At 27.9% G+C, this 22,301-nt stretch overlaps 1 protein-coding gene across 4 annotated transcripts; it reads left to right on the top strand.

Moving 5' to 3' along the window:
* Nucleotides 1–322: 322 nt before the first annotated feature.
* Nucleotides 323–21,748, top strand: LOC132933999 (F-BAR domain only protein 2). Of its 4 annotated transcripts, none has more exons than XM_061000281.1 (20): nucleotides 323–611; nucleotides 4,035–4,126; nucleotides 4,494–4,710; nucleotides 4,769–5,026; nucleotides 5,109–5,207; nucleotides 5,597–5,693; nucleotides 8,637–8,912; nucleotides 10,143–10,232; nucleotides 11,727–11,826; nucleotides 11,890–12,014; nucleotides 12,077–12,216; nucleotides 12,271–12,344; nucleotides 12,417–12,580; nucleotides 12,661–12,782; nucleotides 14,475–14,677; nucleotides 19,194–19,349; nucleotides 19,415–19,547; nucleotides 19,611–19,816; nucleotides 19,878–20,104; nucleotides 20,448–21,748. In XM_061000281.1, the coding sequence occupies exons 1-20, from the start codon at nucleotides 582–584 to the stop codon at nucleotides 20,519–20,521; spliced, it is 2,883 nt and encodes a 960-aa protein (XP_060856264.1). In that variant the 5' UTR covers nucleotides 323–581; the 3' UTR covers nucleotides 20,522–21,748. The 4 variants fall into 4 exon arrangements, with proteins under 4 accessions (XP_060856264.1, XP_060856266.1, XP_060856265.1 ...); XM_061000283.1 differs by having other exon boundaries at nucleotides 324–611; nucleotides 8,637–8,819; XM_061000282.1 differs by lacking the exon at nucleotides 10,143–10,232 and having other exon boundaries at nucleotides 324–611.
* Nucleotides 21,749–22,301: the final 553 nt, after the last annotated feature.

Genomic DNA, 22,301 nt, shown 5'->3' on the forward strand with positions numbered 1-22,301 from the left:
GTATGTCGGGTCGGAGCATCGCACGCGCACCGAATAACATGTTCCGTATTATTATTAATAATATACCACATACCGATGGTGGAGGCGGCGGCGGCGGCAGGCGTTTGTCGGAACGCTTCTGGTTTCTTCCATGATCGCATCGTGGGCGTGCTGCACCGCAGTGTCGCAATGTCGCGTCGACGCGCCGGCGGCGGTTCGCGGGGCCGCCGAGAGGGCGTAAACCGTTTTTGGCTCGCGCAGTGATAGCGAGTCCGATAATTTTTTTTTTCCACAATCACTCATCCCCGTCTCCCTCGCACACTCTAGTTGTAAATGTTAATACGCTATCAGTCCCGTCGGTCGGTCTCTTCCTTGCCGTCGGACGACGCGACCGAATTTCGCTCCGAAGCTGCGTTTTTTACCACAACCACTGCAGTCGTCCTGCTTGAGGCGTGACATCATTTCGCGCTCGTTTTGTGCGGACCGCCGTCCAGCGACCAATATTAGCGCGATCACACACGCCGACGACGACCGGAAACGGCCGCGCGTTTACGCCACTTCCGTTTTGATTTTGGAATGACCAGCGCCGAACGTCGTTCATCATGACTGTTGACTTTTGCGACTATTTTTGGGTAAATATTTATTTATCGTTCGTCTCTTATGTTTATTAGCGTCCATCGAATCAATAATCGATAGTATCCATTCTACTTATCTTCGTCTCTCGTCAACTAGGCTGTGTTGTTGGATTTCGCGGTGGCCGGACATAACTTAGTCGTTTAATATACGTTTTAAACGCACGCATGTCATTCATACCACGGACATACCCTCATACCCAGTCGTAATTGTTTCTCATTATGTTTAGTTGACTCCAATCAATACCAATTATGTTTTTGACCCCACGGCTGTATTTGATGTTTTTATTTATTCTACCTATTCGGTGTTGCTGCACACGATGATCTTACCGAATAAATTTGATTCCTCGACTGATTGATACTATAATACAGCGTCTTATAGTTATGTCATTTATATTTTTGTGTCTATGTCATATATAGTTTCTATGCCGCTTGATCAAGCAGTCGATTAATACGTTTGAATCGACTAATAAGTGTTCTACGACCAGAATAATTACTCTATTAGTATAATGTATTTTAATGTACCAAAAACCCTCAATACTAGATAATATGCCTTATGAAATTTGAAAATAGGTATTTTTATTTGTATGGTTTTTCAACCAATATTATACTGCCCTGCTAAACAAAAGTACCGTAACTTGAAAAAAAATTAAAAATGAGTTAGATATGGCATCTGATAGATTTATCAATTTTACACAATATTTGTAGAAAAACTACCTACTCCTGAAATTATATTGAATAAGCTATAAACTCAATTATTATTCTTTGAAAACACTGTTGGTAGGTATCAAAATACATTAGAAGTACTAAGTAAGAACGCTGCATCTCACACTTATCAAGCCTAAATGCCGTAAATATGTTTATAGATACGGCGTTTTTGCATAACACTATGTTATTATCAGGGCTCGTAAGTTCATGCACTTGCATATAAATCTTGCTAAGTTGTATTTAATGCTAGATGACATAGAAATCCATTTCAAGGAACCACAGTTAAATATGTGAAGTCTTATTTTGCATGTTTTTGCATATTTAGAGGTTTTTTTGCCTATTTGACATATTTATGCATATTTCTATTTTATCAGGCATATTATACATGATTTTGATATTCCTATTGATATAATCATATCAATATTCATTTTTTTTATGGAAAAAAATCAACATTTGACGAAAAAAAACGTGGTTGTCAGATTTAATAGATATTCACGGTCGTCGTGAACTATTTATTATTTGTTTATTATCTTACAATTTACTTATGGCGTTTATCCTTAGTAAATATAAGTATAAACGGCTTGTATTGCTAAGTTATAACATAAAAGTAACTTTTATTCGTATAATAAGTGAATAATACTTTTAAATCATTATTTTTATTGCATTCCTCGTAAAAAAAAATTTTGAGGGATATGTTTTATACTAAGTCAAATAGACTAACAAATAATAAAGGTGTAATAAAATGAAAACAGAATTTTTCTCAAAACTAACATGTTGGTTTTTACGGCACTTTTGCTTAGTAGGGCAGTATAGGGACAATAAAACATACAAGGTTTAATTGGGTATAACACACTGCACCCCTGGAGGTTAGTAGGTATTTAAAAAATAAACTTGAAAAAATAAAAATATATTCTTTATTTTCATTTACTTAAATGTGTAGTTACCTATTATATTATTTCACCAAATAATCATAATTTTCAAAATATTAAATTTTTTTATTAATGAATTAATTAAAAAAAATATATTAGATATTAAAAGGATGCTACCCATGTGTTTGTTGTATCCCTCTTATAAACGTACGACATAGCAAATATTCATTCACTAGCTTCAATTGTTTGATGTTTTTTTTGATTTGTGAATACACCAATAATCTAACTTTTAAGTAAGAATACTATCTGTGCTAAGGCTTAATGCTTGGCTTTTATCCGATATTTATAACGCCTGTACAATGAACAAATTAAATGTTTATTTTCAAACATTGCACATATCAATATTTTTTTATAGTCATACCTACCCAATTAATACTGCAAATGAATGACTAATTAGTTATTATTTTCAAGCTTTTTATGTATAATAAAAATTATATCGCTTAACAAAATTGTCTGACTTTGGTTGAAAAGATTTTTATTTTGATTCATTAACATGTTTGATATGCCTTACCCAAAGCATTTTAAATTCTAAATAGGTACAGTTTGTTACTATACAGAATTAAAATTTAAAAAAAAAACAATTTTTTCGATCATTAATGATTTAGTTGGTGGACAAATATTAAAAATAGCTTTACTTAGAACACATACCTAAAACTAATAATCAATAACTTTTTTCAATATTAAAATCTGTCTGACCAAAATCCTAAAGTTATGTTAGGCAATTATTTCTAAATTCCATATTTTTTATGATGAGTAAATGAGTAAAAACATTTGGTTTTTAATTGATCTATGGAACACATTTGCTTGTTAGGAAAACTTCAAAATAAATAAGACTATTAAAAGTAATTTATATTATAAGTAAACAAAATAAATACCTTTATTAATCAAACTAGCTAGCTAAGTTCTATCTAGTAAATAAAAAAAACACTTAGTTGAAATATAAGGAGTTGGATACTTTCAAGGTGTTTGCTACATGACCCCTTGGCAAAGCATAGCGGTATATTTTGTCGGTAAATTTGAAAATTACTAAGTCCTACTGATATGTCTTTTCATTCTGTGTTTTTATGTAATTATATCAATATAATTATGCTTACTGTCCATGTATATTGTAATAGATACAAATTTCATAAATAAAAAATTGTACAAAAAAAACTTGTACTTATAAATTTTTTATAGGTAACAAAAAAATTATATCAACAGAAGTTGGCTCACTACATTTTCCATATTTCATAAAATATTATGTCCAATGTTATACATTTTATGTAAAATATATTGAATACTTATGAAGTACTTGTATTTTAAAATGATATATTTTAATTGAAATGAGGTAGGTACCTTTGTCATCCTTGTATAGTTAAAAAAAATCTCCATTTTAAACGTTGGTACAAAATTATTAACTTTAATATTGGTATTGAATATTGAAAATGTATGATACAATGAGCATAGTATATTTGTATCATTTAACATTTAAGTCATACAATTTTGTAAAATTCTAAGTTACAAGCATTATATATTTAAATTTAAAATGTAAGTATGTATGCTTAATTTTTGTTTTTCACATAAATTTAGTACTCATTAATTTGTACAGCAGTAAATCAGTTGTCTTAATCTGTTGCGTAAAAACATTGGCCGGAATCAAAGTCTAATCAGAGCATAGAGCAAAAATCTAAATCTGTAAAATAAAAAAAGAAATTTATACAGTTAATGCCTATACTATTTTGTACATGTAGTTATATACCCCTAACAGCCAACACAAATAATAATTTAAATTTTCCAACTGTTTTAGGGTGAAAAAAATAATGGATTCGACATTTTGTACCATAATATGAAACATGGATTGATTGCTAATAAGGATCTATCAGATTTTTTAAGAGAAAGGTAAATTGATTTTTTTTTTTGTAAATACCTAGCTAATATAATCCATAATATTCATAGATTAAACATACATAGATAGCCAACGACTAGTAGCATTTCGAAACCATATTTTCTTGGTGATCATAGTTAGCGCAGTTAGACATTGTCTATAGTATCATAGGGACTTGGATACTATGCCATGATATTATATTGACAATGTCTAGCTGCATAATCTATGATGACCAAGAACATTTTTTCCAAACGCTACGTAGTCTTTGGCAATCTATGTATGTTTAATCTAAGCCGTATGCAAATAATAACTGAAAATATATTGTATTAACTATCTAAATGTATATATTATGCTTAATGAATATATTATTATTATTATTAGGACTAACATTGAAGAAACATGTTCAAAATTACTTGCAAAGTTAGCTAAACAAACGAGTAGTAGTTCAAATACCGGGACATTCAATCCCTTATGGCAATTACTTCGTCTATCTATTGAGAAATTAACCACAATACATATACAGATGGTACATAAAGTCTGTGAATTAGTAAAGGATGTTACTAAATACACAGATGAATTGCAAAAAAAACATAAAAATGTAAGTAGAATTTAAAATTTACAACTGCAATTCTTTTTAACTATAACAAATACTTTAGGTTAAAGAAGAACAAAGCGGAACTTTAGATGCTGTACAAGCCATTCAGTCAACCACATTAGCCTTACAAAAAGCAAAAGACATTTATGTACAAAAAGGTGGAGAGTTGGATAAACTCAGAAAAGATAATGCATCTGCCAAGGACATTGAAAAAGCCGAAATAAAATTAAAAAAAGCTCAAGATGATTACAAAGTATTAGTTGACAAATATAGTAATGTAAAAGAAGAATTTGAAAAAAAAATGAATACAGCATGCAAGGTAAAATAGTTTTTTATTTCCTAAATAACAGAATGAATATTGCTTCTTAAACTTATCGAGTTAATTTAAATCTCTTACATAGATTTTCCAAGAAGTTGAACAGTCACATCTAAAACAAATGAAAGATTTTCTCAACGTATATACTGAGTTAATTGAATCTAATCATGAAGAAATTGGAAAGGTTTGTTAAAATTAGTATTTTAATTTAGAATATATGATAATCAAAGATATAACTTGTACTCTATTAATGATTGAAATATACAAGTTATTGCATATTGACTCGGATTGTTATCATCAGAAACAAAATGGCTGCGTAAAGGGATATCTCAAATATAAATTTTTCTTATCATCAAAAACACTTTGACAAAAGCTATCAAATTCGAAATTCCCGCGCATGTATACTCGATTATTATTGGCTCCCTTTACACTGCCATCATTGTTTTTATCATCAAATATTTAATTGAGAAGGGTCATAAATGCAATAACCTTGTATATTTCAACCATGACTATTAGATTAAATCAAACAAGTATTGCATATAATATATAAATAAATGATTTTGCAATGTCTAGGTACATGTTGAATTCAAAAAACAATGTTTAGAAATGACTGTGGATAAATTGTTGGAGCAATTCGTTTTAACTAAATATACAGGATTAGAAAAACCAGGTACTTTATACATTACACATCTTTAGGGTTAGGATATTTATGACTTAAAAAAATCTAAAAATATATGCTAATATGCTCATAAATGATCAAAGATACTCTTAAAATGGTCAATTATGGCATATAAAATGTGTGAAATATTCTATTTTTCATTATATATTTAAATTAAAAAATATACTTAACATTTTAATAGGAACTAAATGTTTTATATTCTAGCGCTTTTGTGAGTAATGATACCAACAATACCTAACTATGGGTAGACCCCCATATCAAATTTTGGGCCCCCTGTACTAAATGTTTTTGCTGGCCCTATAAAATATTATTTAATTTCAAATAAGCGTTCCTATTAAAATTTCAAAAATTAAAAATTCATTTCAACAGGCTCTTGTAATATTCAGGGTCTTGTACTCCAGCTCTAACATTGCCCCTCCCCTTGTAGAGCCTTGACTAAGTGTACTGCCTACAGGCAAATGTCTTTAAAGGCGTGTGTGATATGCTTGTGTAGCTTATATATACTGTATGCATGCATGTATATCCTAAATTTAATGATAAAAAATATTATTTTTAAAAATGTTCATTGAAATCTAAAATTTAACATTCTCATTTCTACGGACGTATTATTTGTCGTGTGCAAACATACCATTCTCTGCTATGGACGATCTATTATGTTTCTTCGTCCATAAAATAAAAACGTAGGTTATCACTTATCAGCTTGATGATTATACTGAAAAATAACTAATTTAACATTAATAATGGTGGGTAAGTGGATGTCATTCTGCTGTACAGTAAGTTACAAGTGGGTCACTGTATAATGGATTGTATTAAATTTGAATTCAATGATATAATATCATTGTATACGAAAAACTATTCTGAGCGGTGACGGTTTGTCAGTGAGGATATTTTATATTATATTTATATTGTTATCACTTATTATCAATACAGTAGCCGATAAATTGAATTAATATTGTAAAATTACAACAAAATAACTATAATAGCTATTCTTGGTTTTTTAATCTATAATTTCGTCCAAATTTAAACTTAAAATAACTATAAAAATAAACTGTATAAATGTATTTCTTAAATTTTTTGGTAACAGAATTAATTACTTCCGTGGAACTTTGTTTTAAATTTTTAATCCTTAGCTATAAAAGCTGAACATTTTATACATTTGTAACTACTAAATAATTTGTAAATTCTCAATTTGAAAAATTTCATCAAAAATCAAACTAAATGATTATTAAAAAAAAATTGTGCGTATGTATTTTTAATATTTTTTAACTGCTAATGTAACATTAAATCAGGAGCCTTGTATTAAATTTTGACCCTTTTCAATAACAAAATCGCTACATGAGAAATCAAGTGAATATCCAATGTTGTAAAAATATGAACGTCAAACGCTCATAATATTTCATTTGAATTTGTGGTAGAGTTTTTTTTTTATAAAATTAAACAAATTTATGAGAAATTTTGTGGTGGCAATATAGTAGGATCCTTGTATTACATTTTCAAGCATTTTTACTCAGCAAATAAAATTTTATTGACATTCATAGAAGAAAAAACTAAAAATATTGGAAACTGAATATATTTGTAAATAGTTCAAAATATTTTGAAAATTTTATCGTGTATTGAAAACACTATTATGAATAACCAGTTATCATTTCATAAATATAGGGTCATTTTTTTTAGAGTTACAACAAAAACCGAAATTGATTTTGTCAAAAACTGATTTTACGTAAAAATTCCCATTTTTCCTTAATTTTTCTTTTGTTTTCCCCTGCATTTCTGAAAACTATTGGGAATTTCAAATTTTGACCTCCTCAATGCACCAATCAGATTCACTTTCCCATCGAACAAGGTACTGAAGTTGAAAATCAAAGAATTATTTCGACTACTTATCGTGTACACACACACACACACAAAAAACATACTTCATTATTTCACATCAAAATTAATACATTCATTGTTCTGCTCAGAATCTTACAATAAAAGTTTTTATTTTCATAATGAAAGGAATGATACATATTTTAAATTTTTATTATATCTAATGATTACCAAACTGACACAACTTTTAATTATAGTACCTATAATTGGTGCTTTTGATAGATACTAGTATTTGGTTACCCCGGTAGTATAAATTTAAAACTAAAAATTAAGTCAATAACATTTTTTTTTTTTAAACTTCCACATTCGATAAATTAAATCAACATGTTGAATGCATACTAACGCTATTTGGCGTCATGAGGATCAATCAGCCACTGTCTTTGAAGCCATTTGGCGTCCAATATACATTTAGAGTAAATGGCTTATTATTCCCTACACGTGGCTAAATGTTATTTTATTATTATTTAGCGTGGATTAAACTCATGTTTTTAAATATGTATACATACATTGTTAAGAGCAGTTTCTTTATTTTTTTTCTTAAAAGACTTGTTTTTGCTTTTATCATACATACCTCGTAAAAACTGCATAAGACTGTCAGTCAACGTGTTAAAATAAAAAGTATGCTAGACCTCCTGCAATACAATTATAAATATAGATGCTTCTGTGTTATACTATACATATTTATAATTTGGTCTGCGATTAGGGTACTTACCAAAAGTAATAAAATTTAAAAGTTATTTAGTCATAAGCATCCTAATCTTATATATTATACTAAACTATGCGCCAGGAGAGAACATTTCTGTTTTGCGCATGCAGGTTGCGACCAGTCGGAGGTCCCATTTTCTCCACTTGTGCCACGATGGTATAGATTGTATATTTATATATCAAAGTGTCGCTTAAACTATTGAACATTAACGTGCAGTAGTTGTTTAGGGGGGGATCAGATTTTGGTCAGGTCATGGCAATGTTCGCTCCTGGCGCAGAGTATACTCTGAAATATGTAGTTATAATATATTTTTTAATTGTACTTAACTTCTTACTCTAAATTGTTTTTACCTTATCAAGAAAACATCGAATTTGAGGAAGTTTGTCTGAATAGCACTTCTAGTAGTTTGAATCAGGTCCCTGACTCGTCAAGTGATTCAAAATCAATTCAAGGGACCAATTCACCAGTATTCACGAGTACGCCACAAAACTCATGTGCAGCTAGTGTAGCGTCTGAAAAGCCTTCTACGGCAAAACGTGAAGGTAATTGCCGTGTAAGAGACAAGAAAGATGCTACCAATTACCAGTCCTCCAGAGCAACATCCTTACTCAATATATTCATCTCCAACTCCCATGGTATGTTCATTTAACAATAAATTTTTTTCAACCTCGCAATTGGCCTACCGGAACTGCTATTATAGTAGAATTTTTTTCTGCACCGTACCAGCAATCGGTAATATCAAACATCTATTTAGTTGCTTTATACGATTACGTTTTTGATGTATACTAGTTAGTATGACTTGACCAATCCTCTTAATATATTAGTGTTCATTTTCTTCATTATTTCAATTTCATTACTCTTAAACACTTGGAATGCAGTTGTATTGAAATCATTTTGATTTTGCATCATTTTAATTCTATCTCTGTTGAAAAATTGTTTAAAAAAAATTTTCATTGAAACTTTGTTTGTTTTTTTCATGAAAATCTTTGATATTAATACAAACTAAGTACTTACAATAACAGAAAAATGTTAATAATTCAATAACATTGAAATGTTCACTCGACAATGTCTTATGCCAAAAATTAAATGGCAAATTTAAAATATACCTATTCATTACTTCTTCTCTTGGTTTATGAGTTAGGTATCAATGAAGTTATTTAAAAACATATAATTTTAACTGCATGGTATTGAAGGAATTTGAGAATGGTCTACTATAATTGTTTTGATTTACTATACATTTATGGTATATTATTATTCATTATTTTTGAATATTGTACAATTATTATTTATTAATTATAGCTACAAGGAAATCAAAAAGTGTAAAAATAATTAAAATTAACAATACATGAATTTTATCATTGGTCCGGTCCAAAGTGTGGTTCCATATCATATTATACTCCTGTTGTATTGAAGAATACCATACAACAGATTTATATATTTTATATTTATCAACAAATTTATGATAAAATAATCGCACAAGAATTTTGTTCGTAATTGCTACTTATAGTTAATATGTTCTTATACATTTTTAGTAATTTGTGTTTATAATAATTGTTGATTTAATTTTATAAGCTATATTTGTTGGTTTTTAAATATTTTTTGGACTTTTATTTACAATTTCAAAGTGGTCTTAATTTTATTCTTTTCATTTTTTTATTATAGCAATATTGTTTTGTACATTTTTATTCATATTAACTGTAATATATTACAAAATACTAAGCACAATATCTATGCTATTCAAAATGTACATATCATTGATCATTATTCATTATTGTCCTGCCAAATTATGTATAATGCATGCATATTATTTATGTGAATTAATCATAAGCTTTTGTGTTGTTATTTAAGTAAAAGCTGTGTTACAGGTGCTTTTTCAAAATCAAACAGAACTGTCAGTTTAAGTGCTGATCACACAGCTTATTCACTTCCTCAGAATTCTATTCGTGGATCAAAATGTAATTTGTGTTTATTATTATTGATCCTTAGGTGTAAAGTTTCTTGCATGTTTACATATTTTTGTAGCATTTTCCTTTAGATCAATGAATTTCTGCTCCCTTCTTAAGCGCTGTATTCAGATTTTGTTGAGTTCTTATACTTGGTATTTACTGTTTAAACAAATATGAATGAAGTAAGTTTCAGATAAATTACATTTGACAGTTAATAATTAAATAATTGAAATAATAATCCAGGTACAATATTTTCTAATTTTGTTAAAATTAGTTTTGTATGAAGTAAATATTTCATTTAGAATGTAGAAGTATATTGTGAACGAATACACTAGTTACTATTTTGAAACATATTTTATACATATATATTTATCTTAATATTTCTTATAAGCAAATTATCGATGTTGTATATAATTGTATAATAATGATCAAATGCAATTCTATGCTTTTATGTTTTTATTATTTGTACGCATTACACTGTTCAATAATAATACATTTTTCTATCTGAAACAAAATATATCTTAACAAAATTCAATTAAAAATAATGATCTAAAGTAGCATATATAATTACGCCATTAATTCAATTTTTTTTATATTATGATCTAAAAATATTAAGATGTGATATTTTATTAGTTTATTAGTTAGTAATTATATTACATACATTTAATCATGAAGTAATTGAATTTATTAACTTCAAATAAATTAGCCACTTTTGTATTAAGGAGAATGGTCAAATAGTATACATATATTTTTCTGTCGTTAGGTAGACTAGATAGTGTTTTATGCATCGATCATATTTAATTTAAAATCTTCAAATACTTTTTGTATTACATAATTATCTTCTATGAATTAATGGAAAAAAAAATACATTAACTCATTATAGTTTTATAAATAGTTTATTTAAATTATTTATTTTGAAAGTTATCAATAAATTCATAAATTTGTATTACATATTTTTTAAATATATTTTATTTAATTTTTGGACTATATATGCGATTTATAAATTATTACAGTTAACTATGCTTTTAAGACTAAAATTAAATCTTTTTTATTAACATATCTTTACATTTAGCATGCTGTCATACAAGTAAACAACCTTCAAGTTAACTAATTTCAAGGTGGCCAAATATATTATAAGTGCGGCTATAAGTATAATTTTATCACATATTAACTACAGAACATTCCGAATTCTTTTCATCCTTTATAAATCCTTTGAAATGGCTTTTATTGTTGCATTTGTTTTAATTGATTACTTATATTATTTATTTATAATACAATTTTATTTTTATTCTAGTTGCATGCATGTTGTTCACAGTTATTTTATCATTAGTATTATTTATTGATATGATTCTAAGTGCCAAATACAAAGAGAATCTAGTATTATAAGAAATTCAATATATTTTTACTATACTTTTATTATACTGTTATACTCATCTCTTTGTATTGTGTGCTCAATGGTTTGTATTTTCCGTGTAATTTGGTTAAGAAATTTAATGTGTTCAGGGTTTTTAAGGAGCAGACGAGACAAACGCAAAGAAAAGAAAACTAAAAAGAAAAAGGACTCTAGTGGTGAAACAATTGGCAAAGAAGATAAATCTGACAAGTAAATAAAAATTGTGATATAACATAAATTTTATTATATACTAAATTATGGTATGAATTTTAGTGAAGAAAAAGAAGAAGAGCCAAAAAATAATGCTCCAGAAATTGATGATGAAGGATATTGTATTCAGCCATCAGGACAATGGACTGTTGATAAAGAAGAAACATTTGATTCCTCTTCTGATTCAGGTTCTTAATTTGTACTTGATGTAATGCAAAACCAAGTGTACTTATTATGAATGACTTTATAGATGAAGAAAGAGATAAAAGACTACATGTTGAGATAAAACCATTAAGCAATGGGGCAGGCCCAATCAGTGCCAGTGTTGATGAATTAAGAGCTACTGTTGAAAACATATCATTATTACCTTTAGGAACACATACTTTAAAGGTAACTAAAAGTAAAAACAATTTATCAAATTTTACTTAAAATTATAATTTTTAGAATCGACGAGGATCAGTTAATGATGATGGTACCATGAAACGTTCTAAATCTGTTTCTCAACAATTGAATACTGTGTAAGCAATAATTAAATAATACATTAATTTTTATCTTTATAAACTACAACAATACAATTATTTATGTTTTAGAAAAATAAGTAATGATCTGATAGGACTGAATTTGTTTCAACCCAGCGACCCCACTCCTAACCCAGTTCAGCAGAGTACTTCAATGAATAGTCCTACATTATCATTAACTAATAAATCCATTTCTCCGCCAAATGTTTTTCCTGTGGTTTCAAGATATGCCGCAGGTAATGAAATATATTAGATATTTTATCTAATAAAATACTAAAAAAAAAAGTACCTTATAATAAAATTTAAAATTGTTTAGATCTAGGCGACTTGTTTTTCGATGTTGGAGATGCTCAACAGTCCACACCAAAACAGGGACCTCCATCAACCACTCCTCCGGTGTGTTCTATTTCTATTCCTCGTCCTCCTTCACGGCGTGAGGTAATTATAGAACTATTTAAATATTAATGTGATGGATATCAGACATTTTACTAAGATTTACTTTAAAATTTTAACCTAAAGGCTTATAAGTTATAACAGTCTATTTAGGATCATCACCGCTTCCCACACCCTCTTTCACTTCTTTCTATTCTGTGCAGTTTTCATATTTACCAATGGATTGACACTCTTCAGATCCTTTTCTACTCTATCATGCCATCTCTTTCAGGACCTACCTCATGGTCAAACTCCGTCAACTTTTTTTTGTGACCTTAACATGTTGACTGCTATACTGCTATGCCGCCACCGGCGTATGCAGAGTACTGGAATACAACAGTATTTTTACGGACGCTGGCGGTCACACCTTGTTATTAATTTTTATGCCATATGATCGCTGGTGGCCATAAATTAATATCGTTTTCTATTATTAACTTTTCCATGGCGCTACATTATTGCACTAAAAAAATTTCAGTGGCTTAGCGGGAATCATTACAATTTTTTTGATGTAATAAACATATATTTTTATATTTTTAATTTTTTTTTTTCAAATTTAACAGTATAAACAAATCTGTAATGACACTGCAATATATACTTGGCCATGATAAATATTGTGTTACCGTCGGTGGCCGCATGGCAATCAACGTGTTAATGAGTGAAACCTCTGCTCGCCAGACGTTTTCTGTTCATTCCACCATCTATCTGCCTGAGAAATGTTGTAGACTTGGCTTATTTTACAACGGCTGCAGACTTTCATTGGTTCTTCTTTGAAATCTTGTAAAATCATTATTGTATATCTGATCATTTATTTTTCTCAGTATTTTCCTCTCAAAACTTCTGTAGTTTGTTTTCATTTCCTTTAGTGCTAGACCATGTCTTTCATGCGTAATTCACTATAGGCCTCATTTACATACAGTAAAAGCACTCCTTTGTACGTCTAGATAGCAACTTGGAGGAAAATATTTCTTTTATCGTGAAGTAACATCTGTTTGCCATATTCATTCTCATCTTGATATCATTTGCAAATATAGTTTTTTTTCATTAATGTTGACTCCCAAGTACTTAAAGTCCTCTACCGGATCGAATGTAAAAGCTTTGGTGCAAAGAGTACCGTTCATCGTTGTGTTTCTATAATCATCACCATTAATTTTGTCTTGTTTTCATTAACAAGTAGTACCATATTGCTTATGGATAATATTAGCTTTCTTGCACTCTCCTTAACCTTCTTCTAGTAGAATAATATCATCTGCATAAGCGAGCAGAGTATAAGGTTCTATTAATTCTATTTCTTTGGTGTCTGGTATGTATCTAACCACTTCTTCTAGGGTTAGATTAAACAGCACTGGGGACTACACATCACTTTTTCTCAGACCAGTCTTGCATTTTAATAATGTCGATAATTCTCCCAACAACATATTTTACAATAGGTTTGTTCATTATACATCTGAATTATTCTCACTAGTAATTTATTGGGTATGCAAAATTTGTTTAGAGCTATCCACAGTTGCACTTGTTACTATCATTACATTTTTTTTTACATTTAAATATAACACTGTTAATATTTTTTTTAAAAAGGGTAAGTATTTAAATATTTATAAAACTACTATACTAAATAAATATTTTTAATATTCTTTAAATATATACATTGTATAAAAATGATACATTTTTAATCAGTTAAAATAAATGTTTATTTCACAGAACAATGGACCCCGTAATCAACTTAGTCCAATAAGTATTGGCAGAACAGATAGTGTGTCAAGTCTTGATTTTCGATCTTCCGGAGTTTTAGGACCATCTAGAGGTCCATCACCATTAACGATTGGCTTATGTGATTCCATTCCACTGGCTGTTGCTTTTCATGAAATAATCCATGCATATTTCAAAGGATCAAATGAATCAAGGTATTATAATTACTTTAAGTGTTTTAAACATCAAAAACCTTCTATAATGTTTCATTAAAAAAAAAAAAAAATAGTTAAATAAAATAAAATCTTTTATCGCTACAAAGTTGTGTTATATCATACACATTGTATTGTGTTAAGTAATCCAAGAATATCAGGTACTCAATGCTGTTAATTTTTTACTTAATAAGAACATTTTTACAGAGATATAGAATTGTAGCCTAATATATTTATAAATATTCTTCTTAAGTAAATAATTACAGGTCTTAGTAGGTATCTTATTTTTCCACGTGGTTTTGCAACTGAGGTGTGAACCATGATAATATTACTTCCACCTCAGCTGCATCATTTATTGTACAATAATTACCAGAAAATTATACAAAATCATCCAACAACAAATACACATACGTAACACATACTCCATGGTGGCCAGAGCCTACATAATTTACTTATGATAAAAATAAATTAACAACTACCGTCGACCGACAATCACGACGGAATAATGTGCTACTCTTTAGTTTACCAGAAGCTCTTAATGACTCATCAAACTCAAGCTCGGATTCTACTTCTATTCAAAACATACTTGATGTTCTTAATTTAAAATCCAAACCAATTTCTGTCACTCGTCTGGGCAAACCTTCTTCTTCCAATACTACCAAACCTCGACCAGTAAAATTACGTTTCTCGGATCAAAAAGATATTTTTGAACTATTCTTATATCAAAATAAATTAAAATCAAACTCTACCTGGAAAGACATTCGCTTCTCTTCTGACCGAACCAAACAGCAACAAGAATACATGTCTCACCTTCGCCAAGAACTTCTAAACCGTCAATCTAATGGAGAACAGGACCTCATCATTAAATACATCAAAGGCACTCCAAAAATTATCAACTCATAAAACTAATTTCCGTTCACAATATATTCAACTGCTACTATCAAAATGTAAGAGGTCTTAATACTAAATTAAAACTATTAACCAATACAGATTTCTTAGATTTTAATATTTTAGCTTTTACCGAAACCTGGTTACATAATAATGTTAGCTCACTTGAACTTGGTCTCGTAAACTACGAAATTTATAGATATGATAGATCATTATTATCTAGCTCGTCGACCAGATGAGGAGGTGTCTTAATAGCAGTGAATAAAAAATGTAACTCCTCACAAATTGAAATTGATGTAAAATCGTTAGAATTATGCTTTGTCTCTGTAAAAATTAATAACACTAAAAATTTAATCGTAGGTTATATCTACTTTCCGCCAAATTCTCCTTCTTCTTTGTATAATGATTATTTCTCTATTTTAGATAACCTAATTTCTTCTCGTCCAAATGATGATCTTCTACTTTTCGGTGATTTTAATTTGCCAAATTTAAATAAGGCATCACTAAATGTTAACTTAAATTTATTCTCTCCTGAAGCTATTTTTTTAGAAAACCTATCATTACTCAATCTTTTTCAAATAAATACAATTTTCAATAGTTATGGTTCAATACTGGACCTTATATTATCCAATTCTAATTCTCATTCTATATCTTTAAATAAGGATTCTATAGTTCTAGTAGATAATTATCACCCTCCTATTTATGTCAGCTACTCTCAGTCCTACACTCCCTCTCCGCTATCTTTTTCTGAAGAAACCTACGACTGGTATAAGGGTGATTATAATAATATTTTATCTTTCCTTGGTTCAATAAACTGGAACGAGTTTTTCAATATTAATAATGATATTACAACCATAACTGAAGAATTTTATTCCCTCCTATTCTATACAATAAACACTTTTATTCCTAAAAAAAGATACTTCAAATCTAAATTCCCCTGTTGGTTTTCTAAAGACTTAATAAATCTAATCAAATTAAAAAAATTCCAACATTCAATATTTAAGTTATCTAACTCACAAGATAATTACCAACAATTCTCTTCCACACGTGCTCAATGTAAATCCTTAAGTAGATTTGATTACTCCCAATACTTAATTAATATTCAAAAATCTTTTAGATTTAGACCTAAAAAATTTTGGTCTTTTATTGAAAATATTAAAAAATCATCTGGTCTTCCTAACACAATGTCTTTCAACCATATGACAGCTGATAATGGTCAAGAAATTGTTGACTTATTTAGTCAATACTTCTCTTCAGTTTATAAAGATACAGCTCCTACTACTATTAATTTTCAGTCTAATATAGTTCAATCAATTGATTCGTTAAACTCACTTCACATCGAACTCCTAGAAGTTTTCAATGAATTAGATATTCTATCTTACAAAAATGCAATTGGTCCTGATGGACTCTCTCCTATATTTTTATTTAACTGCAGATTTATACTTTCACCACCTATCACGTATCTCTTTAATTTTTGTTTAAATAGTGGCTCATTTCCATCATCTTGGAAATCCACTTATATTAATCCGATTCTTAAAAAAGGTAATAAATCATTTATCTCAAACTACCGTCCTATATCAATAATTTCTATTCTCCCAAAAATACTTTCTAAAATAATAAATAACAAGCTTATGCCCATATTTAAACATATTTTAGCACCACAACAACATGGATTTCGCAATAAAAAGTCATGTCTTACTAATTTAATAACTATTAAACATCATATAATAAAATCTTTTTCTAATAATCAACAAACAGATGTTATTTATACAGATTTTGAAAAAACTTTTGATAGAGTAAACCACTCTTTATTAATCAATAAACTGCAGGAAATCGGCTTTGCCAATCCCTTGTTATCATGGTTCAACTCATTCCTAAGTCAAAGAATACAATTTGTCAAATATAAAAATTTTATATCGACACCTATAAACGTAATTTCTGGTGTCCCCCAAGGCGATCACCTTTCCCCTCTCCTATTTAATTTATTTATAAATGATGCTGTATCATCCATTTCACACTCAAACATTTTATTATTTGCCGACGACGCAAAAATTTACAAATCTATTACTTCCCCCGATGATATTAAACTTCTTCAAAGTGATTTAGCTTCATTTAACGAATGGTGCATTTCAAATAGCCTATCATTAAATATTGACAAATGCCAAATTGTTACTTACTCCAAAAAACACAATCCCTTACATTTTAATTATCATATATGTGACATTAACCTACATTGTTCATCATTATTTAAAGATTTAGGGATCTTATTTGATTCCAAACTATTATTCAATGCTCATGTATCAGCGATTAAAAATAAAGCTTTATCTGTATTTGGTATGATAAAAAGGAACTGCTCAGATTTTCGTGATCCACTTGCTCTCAAATGCCTTTATACCTCACTAGTCCGTTCTTTATTAGAATACGCTCCACTGATTTGGGATCACAACAATGTAGGACATAATGATCAACTTGAAAAAGTTCAAAATAAAGCTCTCAGATTTTTATGTCATAAAATAATGTAATATTCAAAGAATACCTCACTCTGGTTATGATAATATCTTAAATTTGTTAAACTTAGAATCTTTAAATGTTCGAAGAAACTTATCCTACAACACGTTCCTCACCAAATTGCTAAATAACGAGATTGATGATTCATTTTTATTAAGTCAATTAAATTTCAAAGTTAATAGCCATTACACTCGTAACAATCATTTATTTTATATTCCTCATTCATCTAAAAAGTTTACGTCATACGATCCGATATATTTTAATGTCTTCGGGAAATAGTTAATTATTTTAATGAACATTGAATGTATTTTTATTAATATTGTCATTTATTATTATTATTATCATTATTATTATTATTATCAATATCATTTATTATCATTATTATATTTACTATTATTTGATATATGAATCTCTTAAATTTTTATTATGTCATATTTTATTATTTTAAATTATATTACATTATTTTTATCTACAAATAATATATTGTGAATTGGACTTTCGTCGTAATGCTCGTAACAATCATTTATTTCATATTCCTCATTTATCCAAAAATTATACGTCATATAACCCCATTAATATCTTAAATAAATAATTAATTATTTTAATAAACACTGAATGTATTTTTATTATTATTACTATTATTAATATTATTATTATTATTATTATTATTATTATTATTATTACTTTTATTCGATGTGTTAATCTTTTCATTTTTTATTATGTTAATATTTTAATTATATTATATTATTGTTATCTATACAAATATATTGTGAATTGGACTTTTGTCCGTATTAATAAATAAATAAATAAACTATAGGTTAGATTAGCTTCATCTAATCTGTCTCTCAACTAGTTGCTCTTTATCCTCTCTGACGGATAAGATGTTCTCTGCTGACTTATAGAACACCATAGGATTCTTCAGCCACTTGCAGAGCCCTCCCGAGCATGTACAAAATTAAGTTAATATTTTTGGTATGATATCACAACTGTATAATAGTAAAAGATTTTTTTTTACTCGTGACATTAAGACATTGAATACAATGTTTGGGTACATCGTGTTTTTAAAATAATACCATGTTTTTTAAGATTTGTCAATCAGATAATTATTAAAATGTTATTTTAGGTGTCAAGTAAAAATGTTTGGAGATATGATGGTATCGTTTCCTGCAGGTATTGCAAATATTTTAGCAAATAATCCAAATCCAGCAAAATTAACATTTCGATTGAAGAACACTACACGGGTGGAAAATATTCTTCCGAACAAACAATTAGTCTTAACGTAAGGAAAAATTGTGACAAAAAAATATAATAAATAAAAATATTTTCAATTTTTTTTTTTTTCAGTGATAATTTATTTACATCTACTGATTCAACTGTTTATGAGTTCAATATGCCTGCTTTAACTTCGCTATTACGTAAACAATTTGAACAAAATCCTGTTGCATCTTACTTTAATGTTGATATTCTTAAATATCAAGTTAGTTCTATTAATGTCATGATAATTAATCGACATTTTCTAATTTTTTATTGTATGTTTTAGGTAAAATTGCGCAATACTGCAGCCGCTTCATGTCCGTTCCAATTAGTTTCATTTTACAAATGCAGCAATACTTATACGGATCTTAAAATTGGCTACAAGTTTAATAGTCACTCTATGAGTGTTCCTTCACCTTTACTAAATGTTACTGTTTCTGCTAATTTGAATTCAGCTATACGCAATATGCAGTCTAAGCCGACTGCCCAATGGTAATTTTGATCTACCACAATTTTGTTGAATCGATAATTTTATTAATTGTTTTAAACATAGGGCATCAGATACAAAAACAGTAAGTTGGAGGTTTGCCGAACTCGCTCAATATTCTGAAAGTCAAGGTTCCGGTTCACTAAAGGCAAGATTTGAGGTTGACAGCTTATGCCCAATATCAACTATAGTAACTCAATTCAACTGTGAGGGTACTACATTATCGGGACTTGAATTTGAGCTAGCAAGTAGTGGTTATAGAGTGTCATTAATCAAAAGACGTTTCGTTGCTGGTAAATTTCCATTATTAATTATTCTATGAACCTAATAAATATGATACGTTGTTGAATAAAATTATCTCATTAAACTTTTTAATATTATTCATGCATATTAAATAATGTTTCATTCAGAATAAATATTGATTTACAATATTTGCAAACTTCTTTTTTTTTTACTAAGATCCTTATAATTTATCTTACATGTATACATTTACATTGTAGGTATTATAGCAATTAGTTTGATTTCTTTTTTTATATTACTGAAAGCTGTCATAGACACTGATATTTTATACCCAAAAATAATCACATACTTTTTTTTTTTAAATATATACTAATTTATAATTATTAATTTTTTCAGGTAAATATATATGTGATGGCGAACCAGATCCAAAAAGCTCTACCCAACATTCCACTGTGTCATCAGATTGTTAATTATCAGTTTCTTTATTCTATGTTTCCATTTATATTTTTTATTTTATTTAAACTCGAGTATTATAATCTCAACATATCTTTTTTGTTGACTATGTTTTTCTTCATTATTTTAGTTCACATTAATTATTTTGATGAAATAATTAACACTATAAATTAACTTCAGCTTTTAAATATAATTTGATTTTCCCTTAATGCGGAATTATAAATACTATTAGTAATTATCATGCTATTAAATAAAACTGTCTGCTAGTAATTTTACAGTATTATCTACCATTTTAAAATTAAAATTTTTTTTAAAAAAAATAACCAATGTAATAATAATGATTATTAGTATTTATATAAATGTATTATATAAAACTATATATTGTTTCCATTTTAACATATATTTCTCTCTGACAAAGAAGACAGTTTTATTACTCAGCATTAGTCAGTAGAAACATATCTTTAAACTAACAATAAATAAGTAAATTAGTTGAATTTAATACTAATTGTTTTTTAAGTTTATTCAGGGATATCAGGAAAAAATCTTGATAATACATTAATGTTTAAAATAAATTAGTATTTATAAAATAGTATGCTGTACATTTATACTTATATTATATTATTCCATATAAATTTAGCAATAATCAAATTTCTCTTCTAGTTGACTATTTTATTTGTATACCAAAACAAAATACAATAGATCTGATTGTAAAATCTCTTTTTATTATTATATTATTATTATTTTTATTGTTGTGATATAGTTATCAATATTAAGGTTCTGTTTATGCTTCCTTGTTAAACTAGTTAGTTTTTGGTAACAATGTTGTATGTTATCGTTTATTGGACTTGTGATTATAATGTGGATTTACAGATAATACCTTCTCAGACACCTGTAATAGGTTAACTGTATTTTGAATTTGTTGATTTGGACCAATGTATTATGTAGATGTACCTCAAAGATATTACATTGACAGCTTAACTTTTTAAAAATCAAAATGTTAGTTTAAAAGTAATTTGTTTGTTGGTATTCTTATTTTTGAATACAATAGTGTTATATACTATAATTTGTACTCAGATATAATATTTATTTGTGGCTCAAAATTAAAGTTAACTGGTAATATTAATATATTATTATTGTATGTGAAGATTACTATTTTTTTAGGTTTAATATATTGTATATATATATTATATTATTTATTACATACACAAATATATCAAATAAATATACTTATCCATATAAATATATTTTTCATTTTTTATATTATTATCACTTAATACTTGAGTTGATTTATTTATTATGTAATAATAAATATATAGTTATTACTCCTTAATAGGTATTTGTAGACATAACAAATTCCCTAATTACTTGTTGTGTACGCCTGTCCTCAACAAGTGTTACAAATGTCAAATACTGATATTGATAAACTGGTTTTATTTATTGATTTTATATATATTTATAAATATGCTCTATTATAATATAATTATAGCAATATTTTTTCAATAGTTATATATTAATTTCATCAATATAATTTGTTATTAAATATTATGTTTAAACTCAAATTTGGAATGGCCCGATTTTTGGGAATAATAGTATTAACTATTATTCAACATTTTCTTTCATAATGTAATGAAACCTCTAAATTGAAGCATGTATTTCTACTTTTTCTAACTAGTGAATTGCATATAACTTTTAAAGATAAGCAGAAATGATTGAAAGTTAAAACATAATAATTGTTCACTATAAAGTATTATTGTTACATAATTTGGTGTTATACGGATGTGCATTTGCATGCATTTT

Source organism: Metopolophium dirhodum, chromosome 1 (assembly GCF_019925205.1).
Source record: "Metopolophium dirhodum isolate CAU chromosome 1, ASM1992520v1, whole genome shotgun sequence".
NCBI lineage: Eukaryota > Metazoa > Arthropoda > Insecta > Hemiptera > Aphididae > Metopolophium > Metopolophium dirhodum.

Bases quoted from the DNA above. Each gene is read 5' to 3' on its own strand.
- LOC132933999 (XM_061000281.1), top strand. From the start codon at position 582: ATGACTGTTGACTTTTGCGACTATTTTTGG. The intron at 19,350-19,414 runs GTAAGGAAAAAT...TTTTTTTTTCAG, and splicing joins AACAAACAATTAGTCTTAAC to TGATAATTTATTTACATCTA. The intron at 19,817-19,877 runs GTAATTTTGATC...TTTTAAACATAG, and splicing joins TCTAAGCCGACTGCCCAATG to GGCATCAGATACAAAAACAG.